General features: G+C 40.4%; 1 protein-coding gene across 1 annotated transcript in view; it reads left to right on the top strand.

The window, feature by feature from the left end:
• LOC108887158 (protein unc-13 homolog B) overlaps window positions 1-12,156 on the top strand; it is a 162,812-nt gene that overhangs the window by 28,369 nt on the left and 122,287 nt on the right. The window contains exons 4-6 of the mRNA XM_051075077.1: window positions 8,614-8,731; window positions 9,855-9,978; window positions 12,046-12,119. Coding sequence (XP_050931034.1) covers window positions 8,614-8,731; window positions 9,855-9,978; window positions 12,046-12,119 — 316 coding nt within the window. The remainder of the gene's footprint in view (window positions 1-8,613; window positions 8,732-9,854; window positions 9,979-12,045; window positions 12,120-12,156) is intronic.

Here is a 12,156-nt window from a genome sequence, read left to right as displayed (position 1 = left end):
ACACACAACAGATATTTATTGTGCACTGTTCAACAGACACAGATCTTTCTTCCAGACTGATCCCCCTAGACTTGATTAGAGGGATTGGAGAGATTGACTGTGGATCCACATGATTACATAAGACTCTCCTTCCTCCCCTCTCCTCCTCTACTATTATTATTGTCGCTTATGTCACTTCTCTCTCTTTGCAAAATAAGTGCTTCAGACAAAGAATAAATAACACCTGTGTCTTCATATCTCTGTGCAGGAGCTCATCTTTTACATTTTAAGTAAAATACCACCTAATATGACCATAATGATTTGCAAGAAAAAAAAATGTTGATGATTACATACAAAGGAACCACAGGGCCTCCTATGCTAAATGGCTAATTAATTCCTAGTGCTCATTAGCAGCAGTTTGGCTCACTGGGGGGCAACAGTTGGAGCGCTGTTGGAGGTTTCGAGTTTCATTCCCCAGACTGAAAGGTCTCAACAAGTATTAAAAGGCTAGAAGGCTAGATTTGTGGTGTATGTGTCCTTACAACGCAAATTAGACTCTTTTAACCTTCGTGCTTTTACCAGCTGGCTGGGACTTTGCTTCAAAACATACTGGGTTTCTGCATAAGGTGCTGGAGAAAGTGGACACTGGTCTGTTGCTGTTGTGCAGGTGTCACACTGGTTGTTTTAGGGGGATCATCAGCACTTGCTTGGGACTTGCATTGTGCGATATTATGGTATCATTTTATGACCCACCCACAGTCCCAGGTATTAACTACTTTATATGGGTAGGAATTGACCTGTAACACCAGTGAGAGCACACACAGTAGAGCAAGCATTAAAACTGACACTAAAGAGAAACTGAAACTTTTCTTATTCACTAAAAAAAAATACCACAATATAATTTCCCGAGCTGACAGAAATTATGATGCGTCACAAATATCAAGCATGCTGCAAACAAGACTCAATCCAAATGTGGTTGAGTTGCCTGGGAACAGCCGGGAGATGACATCCACACAGCTGGGTGGTGATGAGGCCCTGCCAGATGTGCGGTCTGACTCTTTGACTTGGACTCTTCTGGGGGCTCAACCAGACCAGTCACATCTGTAAAAGAGCAGGTGGCTTAAGTTTCTAATCCATTCCTGCTGAAGATACATACAGCTGGTGACTTTATCTGGAAGTTACTGTAACTCCAGGCTCGGCTCGGTGGCCAGTGGTGCATTCAGGTACCACAGGCTGTGTCGGTTTTCTAAGCTTCTTTGATTGCGATTTGTTTTTTTGTAGTCAGGTAAGAGATAGATGTGCCATGCTGTCATTCTGGCCTGCAGATTAAAGAAGTGGGAGACAGACAGAGATGGATACAGAGTGAAATATAATTTTCATTTTCAGTCTGAGTCAGAGATGAGTTTGGGCGAGCTCACCCATCCTGCCAAGGTCTGACACTCCAGACCAAAAATAAAAAGAAAGTGTAGAACAGTAACTGTATTCCTGGCTGCACTCAGAGCTCCTCTCAGCCTCAATCTCTCCCCTGCTGATAGCGCTCCCTCTTTCTTTCTGGCTGTTTGCAGCTGGCTGTTAACCTTTTTGAAATCCCGATTGTTCCAGCTGCAAGCTATCCATTTAGACTGGGAGGGTATAACACACACTGCTTTGAAGTGTCTCTTCTCAACACGAAGTCCATTTTTAGGCAAATGAAAGAGAAGGTGATGCTTAATGGAGCATTTTCTCATTGTCTGGATACTGAATTCATCTCGAAAAAAAATTACTCTGTTCTCAGTTTCTTCTCCTCTGACTGGCTCAGTGGAGCAACTTGGAGTTATTTGACTTTTCCTAAAAGCAAACAGACAGGATTTGTCAGGCAGAGGAGAGGGCTTAGCTCTCACTCCACTGACATTTACCCAGCTATTTTAGGATGCAAATCACAAAACTTCAAGTTACACCTTTGTAAAGTGTGTTCATTAGCCACAGTAACACTGCAGGTATAGGGACTGCATCTTCTATTGGTCGACCAGGACTCTCCTGAGTGAAATATCTCTGCAACTATTGAATTGATTGCCATGAAATCTGGTACAGACCTTCATAATCTGCACATAATCTGAATTAATCCAGTCCAACTCTTTTTTACATGTTAGGACAAACAAATAACTGAATTCCTCTCAAGCTCATTTTGACTTAATGCAAACATACTAAAATCAAGCACATCAGTCTGCTATCATGCTAAATCTTACATACCATATGTTAGCATGTCAATATTCAGTGTTGCATGCTAATGTTCTAAAAGGCATGTTAGCATCAGGTAAGCATGCTCAAAGCACAGCTGAATCTAACACTGTATATAGACATTTCTGCGTTGAACATTTTCCTGCTTTTAAATGCAGTTCACATCAACAAGTGGTGTTGGCTGATGACTATTTACAATCATCTAAGCTGCAAAATATCTGACTTGCTAAATTATGTTGTTGGAAAAGAAGTGTGAATGTGTCACGTCGACTTAATTTTGTAACAAATCCCTTTTTTAATGCTAATTTGGCTGCACTGTGGCCTCCCACTAAATTACCAGTCTTGGGAACAGTAAAACCATGGCCCAATGCTAGATTGCCACTATTTAATTAAGTGTATAAGTTACACTCATTGTTGGTAACGTTGGTAACTTGTTACTAGTGATTGTGGCAATCTTTCTCATCAGTATGTTGCAGGCATTATATATATTCACCAAAATAAAAATTGTTTATCTTCAGAGCATTCTCTTCTTTCTTCATTCTTCTCTGGATCTGCCTTTTTTCATTTCTCACCTCGGCTCACCTGCCTCCAAAACCAGCCCCAAAAACTCCCAAAAATCCAATTCATTATCCTCATTTAATAAATGAACGAGGCTTCTGCATGCACACATGCAGACACACACACTTAGTGTTGGTTCTTACTGGCAGGAAAAGTTTTGAAATACTTTTGATTGAATCTCTCCAAGGTGAATAAGTTTCCTCTTTATAATGAAAATGCTTTTTGTTTGAAGAAAAACGTTTTTATATAATTTAGAGGACGGCAAAAAAAGAACCTTTTACCACATTTTCTGCTACAGTGAAATTACAAAGACTGAAGAGTCTCAAACTTTTCAACACATGTTGTCGTTCTGTCTTCCAAAGTGGAAAAGTTAAATACTCAGATAGCAAACTGGGAGCTGTAATGAACATAGGAGCTTTAGGAGTTGCTAGCAGGGTTTTAGAGTCAAGATGTTTCATCATTTCACTGCTGCTGTGGTCTTTACTGGACTGCAGCAAGAAAGAAATGGTAGGAAATAAAGGGAGAAAGAGAGAGAGATGGGGGATAACATACAAGACAGGTCCCAAGCTGGATGTGAACTGGGGATGTTGCAGGTTAATTTACTTTAATCATTTAACCTTTTAGGCCGCCAGGTCTGCCCACCTTCAAACTTTTAAGGACAACATACATCATGTGCGCTCTCTCTCTACACCTGCTGAAACACCTGCACCCACTGTGGCATCATTGTCCTTTTTTTTTTTTAAAGATTTAATATCATTTGCTCCCTGAGTTAGTACATCCTGAAAATAATCTTTCCGGTTACACTTGCAGAAACATTTGCATTGGTTTTTAACTTGGCTTCTATTTGTCTCATCTGTTGCTAGAAGTATCCTCTTATTGCTGAGTGTTTTACAACTAGGGTCTAATACTTATTTCCCCTGTAGCTATTATTAAAACCTTAATCTTTCCTCTTTGACACATTCTTGTCATTCTGCTGCATCTATTGGCCGCTGCTTCTTACTCTTAGTCTATATTATACCGCCGTAATCTGACGGGTTTATACACTGGTAGTCACTGCACAGCTGCCCCTGAGTGTGTGTGTGACGGCCGGTTGGTGGGTTGGTTGGCCAGTGAGATAAGGGGATAAGCAGTTGGATGTTGATCCCTCTGCACTCAGGGTCACCGGGCCTCACGTGCTCGTCTCTGCTCATGCATTCTCACACTCAATCCCTGCCCGTCTGTCTCTGCTGCTTGCTCCCTTTCTCTTCCTCTTCTGCTTCCCGTCTTATCGCCTTTCTGTCTTTCTCTTTCGCCACAGTCATGACTTGCAGGGGGATAGCGAGATGCCCTATTTCACCTGGTTTTTCTATCTTTACTCCTCGTTCTCGTGTTTGTCCATCTCTCTCATTACTGTCCTCACATGCCACTGGAGGTCTTAATCTTTTGACCTGATTTACAGCATCGTGTCAGAGGTCATCGGCTTTCTCTCACTGCTGTTTCTTTCTCACCAACACCGACCACTCACAATCTTTACACAGTTCAGAGACCTCCTATATACAGAGGATAACGTAGTTTAACTGCTTGTTTAACAGAATAGATCTACTGAATTCATAGGTTTCCTAGTCTTTCTTTTATTTTGAGGGCGTTTTGTTAGAATGTAGAATAAATAGAAAAAATAATGTCAATAATTAGACACTTAAATATGTTTTTCTTTCACTTTAAGCTGTGTTAAATGTCCTCCACACCCATCACTGTTTGGGTGTCATCTTTCTGTCTGTCTGCCTCCCCAGTGATTCAGGTCATAGTCTGCTCTTTTCCTTCAGTTCTCTGTCAATTAAGTTGTGTTTTAAGTTTCAAAAAAATGGTGACCTTTTCCCTTCCCTCCACATCAACCTCTGTTAGTCTTTGGTCAACAACTTTATCAAGTTATAATAACAGGAGTGATTTACTGCTGTCTGATCACAGCCTCCCCCTTTGCTCTTTATTTGCCCTCACAGTGCAAATGTCCCCACATTTAGGTTTAAAGGAAGCATAACTGAGATATTCATATTAATTTTCAGGAGCATATTAGCAACATAGCAAAGGTCTTTTCATTTACTTTGATTGAGTGCAGTGTTTAGGTGGATCTTAGTGCAGAAAATGAACTAAACATGTGAAACACATCTACAAACATCGGCCAAAATAACCAGTACGACTAGATATCTGATATTTTAAGAGCATCTATTTAATAATTAACGCTGCATGATTATAAGTGATAGTAGTGAGTGTTCAGCATGCTTAAAAGAGAAGCAGAAATATTCAGGAAACACGTTGTTAATGACCAGTCTTGGGCAGAAATAAGGTCATTTTGTGTATTGATTCATGAGCTGTTAGAGCAGGGTTTCTGTCCGTGTGGAGCTTTCTTCACAGGAACACGTTAAAGCTGTATTTCACCTGTTGTTCCCCAGAGTGCCCCCAATTCCTCCTTCTCAGTCCATAATTTCTATGAAGCCTCATGCTCGCCGTTGCCACACTTTCCCTCTTCTCCCTCCTTTTATTTTTTTCAATCTCTGTCTCTGCTCTTAAACACTATGATGACTGTGTGTAGGTGTGTGTGGATGTGTTTGTCTGCGTGAGTGTGTGTGTGTGGTTTCTGGATGATAAAAATACACCATTTCGTTCCCTGATACAACAAACTATTCCCTCAATAATGGATGGGCTTTGATGGAGGGCATATTCCTGCCTCGGACGTCAGGCTACAAGAACACACACACACACACACATTAGGTCTGTTAGTCAGAGACAGGTTGGAGACGGGCAACGTCAGACCTATTTCTAATCCTATTTGGGGTTTTATGTTTCAGGGTTTCAATTAAATAATCTCAGGGATTAAAATCAGGCAGTAGATCATAAGGTACGTCTTTTGTTTTTTTGTTTTTTTTTGTGAAGCCAGCTGATCTGTGTCTAGCTCTCATGTTACATAATACATTACTTCCAATGGCTGGATTTCACTGTGGCCTCACCCAAAATGCCACAATACGACAGGAACAAGGCACACTAGTGTGGCTGCAAAACTCTAAAACAGTGTTTTTATATTCTGGCTACAAGCAAGAGAGGGTGGGGAAAAATCAGCTTATACAGGAATAGTTTAAAAGAAGTAAAAAAGATAACATCACTGAGAGGGTTTTGATTATAGCATTAAAACTCACTTTTCACATAAACCAAAAACAAGTTAACAGGATAATCCTTCATAAATGAAATTTAGTGGATCCAAAAACAAGTTATTAACTTTTGAATTTGAATTTTCCCAAGAATTTCTTAACATTTCTTAACACTTTACTGTTTTACTATTGTCTCCTGTTGCTTGAACTAGAAAAACATTAGACACATGTATTGTAGCTGTTGCAGATTGAAAAACCCTGAACCTTTTCTTTAGATAAATAACATAAATAGCGATGTGGGGCCTTGGTGGAGGCTTTGTGTTTGCTTCACAGGATTTTTAATGAATTGCATGATCAGAAAAGAAACCTGTGAAGATGCTTTCAAATACAACACTTTCATTCTTTTAAAAAAGTAATTGTTTTGAGCCTTTTATGCCTTTATTTGATAGTAGTAGACAGTACAGATACACAGGAAATGTGGGAAATACATGCAGCAAAAGGTCCAGCTGGCCGGGAATTGAACCAGGAACCAGCAGCTCCGTCCATTTGCACCCTAACCATTCGTTCATCAGGTCGCCTAAACTCTTTAATTCTTATAATCTGAGTCATAAAGTCCAGTATACACTAAGGCCTCTGACAGACAGCCAGATTAAAGGGTGATGTTGCTGCTTTTCAACCTGCTTTGTATCATTACAGTGTTAGTTGTCTATATGAGTGAACAGTGTTGACTTTCCCTCCATGTTGCCTGCACCCACAGCTCCCTGCTTTTTCGCCAGCTAAGGTCATGACAGGTTTTGCGTCGTCTGGCAGACTATCGCCAGCTCCGGTGCTCTTTTAATAATAATAATGATAATAGCACCTTTCAAAACCACAGTCACAGGGTTCTTCACACAGTATCATATCTACAATAATTTAAAGAACATAGTGAGAGAGAGAGAGATGAAGGAAACACACGGTGTTTGGGCTAGAACAGTAAAACCATGGTCCCCCTTTGTCTGGACTCTGGAACTCAAACTATAAATAAATACAAGAAATACTAAAAACAAAAATAATAAAAACAAAAAAAGGGTGCAGGCAACATGGAGGGAAAGTAAACAGTGCTCATTTACATATATTAGTGACAGTGTAATGATGCAAAGCTGGTTGAAAATCAACATCATCTTTTAAATAATTACTTTCATGCCATTCATGATAGTGAGAGAAACTTTTTTGTATTGCATTTGTAAAAAAACATATTTACATGTTTAGATTCATCCTCATGTTTCAAAGCAGAAATGAGCTGGAGCTGGTGTCTGGTATGTACAGAATGTGTGTCCAAAACACACTGAATTTAGATGCAGGTCACTGCACATGTTGGTGCCTCAGCCACATTGTGTGCTGTGAAACGCCAGCTGCTCTCTCTGGCCTCTGCTCTCATTTATTTTCTCTCAATTACACAATCTTTACTGCCACAATATGATCTCTCTTACATTTGTTTACCAAGACTTCACAGTCGCACAAACATGTAAACAAGCAAACACATGAATGGAGCCGGTTAATGGTAATCATGCTAACATGTAGGAACATCATCGTTTTGACTTGACGTGTGTTCAGCTGGCTGGCTTATTCAGCAGCTACACACTACCCATACACACACACACACACACACACACACACATTCCAACAGCTTCTCCCTCTCCCGCCCATGCACCCTCTTCTTTCCATCATCCCAGCTGTGAAGTGTCATCAGAGATGACTGACAGCCAAACTGAGGCGATATGAATATGAATGGGACTGTGAATATGAATATGCAGATGAGGAGGGGAGACAGTTTGGCTGCTGTCTTCTCTTTAAGACGGATCTGTCAGAAAATGACGGCTGTCATCCTTCACCCTCACTACTTTAGGATGAGACTGGCCCACTTACTGACCTGATAGGAGGGGAAAGGTAGTTGTATTGCGTCAGACTAAGGCCAAAGCCAGAGTGAAACACCGCAATATGTGAATAAAAACACAGGTAAAATATGAACCCAGTTTATCTTTATTTTTGTAGCGCTGCAACATAAGGCATAAGGCATTTAAAGTGGCAAGGAATCACTGCCTCTGTGCAGCCTTTCATTCATAAATCTCATTCATTCATTCACTTTTAAATGGCCCTTCCTGCCCAGTGGCTCAGAGGAGCACAGACACACACATTCATGAATGAGCAAATCTTTAAAATAAAGAAATTATGAGAATTATAGGTTTATGTAACAATATAATATAAGATTTGTTCCCCAGAAATAAGTCTCATGGCATTTTGATGACACCTCAACTGGACTAATGTCATCTTCAGGTGCAAACATCACCCAAAACACCATATCCATCGCTGGCTCATTCGAGCTTCCACTCACAATTACAGCACATTCAAAGCAAACAACAACACAGATTACATAAAAAAAAAAAACCCTGGCAAACACTTGTCTTTCTGTGACAGCTCAATAAACCCAGAGTGAGATGACACCTCCTGCTCTTTTCTACACTGCAGAAATTCAGAGTATTCTCATCATCCCTGAGTCAAAACCACAAAAACAGCAGCACATTATCACCGTTATTTCTGTTCTTATGAGAAGGGGATGTTGCTTTTGCTCTTCATTACTTAAACACAATCTGATGGATAGTGATATGTGTTATAGATCAGCAGTGAAAGCTACTGAAAGAAAAGACCACCACCTAGTAAAAATATTTCTCCTACATCTATTATTCTGTATTTCTTTCCACAGTGAGATCAATCATCTGGAGTCAGGTCTGGTGGTGGAGCTCTGGAATAAAGGTTTGATCTGGGACACTATGATCGGCACAGCGCTGATACCCCTGGACACCATTCGACAGTCTGACGAGGTAACACACTCCCAGCGCAAACACACCCTCATCCTTTCATCCTCAAACACAATGGGCTTAAAGTTGATGTCAAATTGCAATAAGACACAAGATTTTTGCACAGTCTTGTTTTTCCTGAGCATTTGAAACTTTATTCTTGACTTGGGGATCCACTCACTAGCCTTATCAGACCTTTCAGCCATGTCTCACAGTCTTCATCAGCACATCATCCTCATCAGTTTTTCCTGGTTAAACCGTAAAACCCAACATGTAGGCAGTGAGGCGGATTCAGAGTTTTAGATTCTTGTCTCATGTCTTGATGCTCAACTATTTCTGTAAATATCTAGAGTCTCTTCCAGCACTTGACAGTGATGTCTCCATCAAACCAACACTGTAGTTGTGGGTAAATGCATCACTTGCGGCGGGATTTGAATCACTTGATCAATCAACAACCAGACGGATGCTGTCATTGGACATTTTGGATAATGTTACATTCATGCCAACTGAGAGATGTACTGTTAAAGTCTTGGTAGTATTCTCACACTCTTCTGAGATGATAACCTCTGTTGCTAGCCCTTTTTTTCACCACAGAGAAATGGGAATGTGGTTTAAATTAGTTCACAGACAAGACTGGATAGACTGGATATTAGGATAAATAAAATATAATGAATAATTTTATATATACAGTATGAGTTACTGAGGCTGCTTAAGCTCACAACAAGCCTCAAAATAAACACACACACTCACCTTCCGCCCACCATTTCTTACTTATTAAAACACTGTCTTTACCTGTCAGCTAAGTCTTTAAATGCACCCTCACAGGTTTGCTAGTTGCCAAGTCATTTTACTGTGCTGCAGGCAGGCCTGTCTCGCCTCTTGGACCTCATTACTTTTTCTGAAGTGTTTTAAAGCGAGGAAGCAGCAGTGCCAGTGTAGTCATTAATAATTCAGCCTCCAGTGTTTGACTTCTCCCTTCAGTTTGAAGAACAGTAAAAGCTCAGTCACAGTCTGAACCTGCGTTGTTCTTTGCGTCTTCATCTTTTTCATCTCAGGTTTATTGAATGGCGTTCCTCGTCCTCCTGCCCTCAGTTACTATGTTGACAATGTGGTTCTCACGGAGTAATTATCTCTATGATCCTCACAGGAGGGACCCGGAGAGTGGACGTCTCTGGACTCTGAGGTGTTAATGAGGGAGGATGAGATCTGCGGCACCACCAACCCAACTCCACACCAAGTGCTGCTGGACACCCGCTTTGAGCTGCCCTTCGGTATGCTTATGTGTACACAAAAAATCACACACAGTAACAAAGCCACAGAAGGTTTGGCAGCATGATCGTTCTGTTGTTCTCATCTGAACTCTAATTATTCTCTGCTTGAGGTTTGAAGCAGCTCAGAAGAAATAAACTCTTGAACTCATGGTTCACAAAACAAAACAAAATACTCGGTACTGTATCTCCATGAACACACCATAACAGCTCAAGAAGGAAAACCAAAAATAGATGGAAATCCATAACATTTTGTGTGATAATAACTGTTTATTCACCAATCAGGAATTACTACACTTATTACATTAAAATGACTGATAGAGCTCTACAGGTCGGCATATTTACCAATAAAACAGTAATATTAATGATATTTTGATATCAAACAGAATATGCACTGAACTGCTGATAACTCTGGTGCTTTTATCAGCCACGAGCTAAACAAACACAAATGAGGACATTTCTACAGTGAAGGACTTTTTACTTTGCATTAATGCCTTTTTACAACATAACAAAATTGACAAATAATAACAAAACCTGAGGAAAATACCTGAGATAAATAAACATGAGGAAACAACAACTTCCTTGTGTATACTAGCTTAAACTATTCAATTAAACTAAAGTTGATTAAAAGTCAATTTGGATGGTGCCACTGCTTAAAAAGCAGGTTTGGAAATATATGAGAATATAGTTTGTGAATTTTTCCCTCCTTTTTCAAAAGAAGAAACAAGAAACCTGAACCATGTATGTTGCATAATTTTTCCGTTTCTTTTCCTCGTCACTTGATCAGACACAGTTTTACTTCAGTTTACTTCAGTTGTGTGAGCTCGGTGTAGCCCTGTGGGCTCCCTTGTAGAACCCCCATATTTTAGACCTTGTGGGAGTACCATTAGGATTCATGAAGTTTTTATGAGAGTTTCTTCATGGTAACATTATGGTTGCCCTGAAAATGCTGCTAAATATTCCTCTGCACTCTTTATTTCTTTTTTTATTTCTGGAACAGCAACAATTCTTTGGACCACTTTGTTTCCTTTGTAAGCTCAGGGAGCTGTCTGAAGTGTCTCTTCTTGAGCTGCCTTTGCCTTTCCCCTTTCACTGCCTGGCACTTTATTTATCAACACTCACCTGATGTCAAGATGGCACTGGCTCATGCTGCTGTCTGCTCATCTTGACACAAAAGCTGCTGCCTGAAGATGGAGATAAGATAGTAGTTTCCCTATTTTAGGAGACTTTGACAAATGGTTTTTTAGAAAGTTAAAGTAATTGACATCCAGTGAACAACATAAGTCCTACTCAGTTGGGAGTTGCATCTTTTTGGTCATCACTTACCACTATGAGTCATGCTGAAACACAAAAACACATTTAAATGTCTTGTTGTTTCGTAAGAATATTTTTTGTGTGTTCTTTCTGGGACATGGGTAGAAATGTACAAAACTTTGACACACTACATATATTAAAATATCTTTTACTTCCAACATATTACAAACTAACAAATAACTTTTTTTTTTTTTTAACTGGGGATCATGGCAGAGACCAAATCCAGGGTTTCTTATTTTTCCCTATTCTCGTCCTTCGTATCTTTCTCTGGCTTTGGGGAGGACCTCTGAGCCCCCTGAGGTGGTTGCCAGTTCTATTTCTGGGACCCCCAAAAGGAAATCTCCTCATCAGCTATTAAACACACATGAATATAAGATGGCAGCACATCAGGCAGTGTGGATGGGATAAGACAGGATGGGATAGGGAGCATGGAGGAGAGGAAACTGAGTGAAGGGTGGAGCTACAGTGCCTCTGGTCTTTTATTTCCTCTTGCACTTTGCCTCACATTCTGTCTTTCTGTCAGCGCTCTCCTTCTTCCTCCATTATTTACCTTCTCTCTCTCTGTCAACCCATCCTCAATCCTACCATCCATCTCTCCGCCCACCTATCCCTCCATCCCATGTGTCTGTATTTCCTCCACTTCCCTGGATCCACCCCCCCTCCCTTTTGCACTCTCCACCGCATATTTTTTTGTCACTCTTTTAATTCTCCTCACTTTTAATCCCTCTATGTCTTGCGTCCAATTCATCTGTCCAGATATCCCAGAAGACGAGGCTCAGTACTGGACCAGTAAACTGGAGCGGATCAATACCATGCGGATACATGATGAGGTAAGTTTACTAAAAAAGTCTACTTCCTGTTAATAAG

Source organism: Lates calcarifer, linkage group LG13, assembly GCF_001640805.2.
Source record: "Lates calcarifer isolate ASB-BC8 linkage group LG13, TLL_Latcal_v3, whole genome shotgun sequence".
In the NCBI taxonomy this organism is placed as follows: Eukaryota; Metazoa; Chordata; class Actinopteri; family Centropomidae; genus Lates; species Lates calcarifer.
The sequence above is the reverse complement of the archived record's forward strand: the minus strand, read 5'-3'. Positions and strand labels throughout refer to the sequence as shown.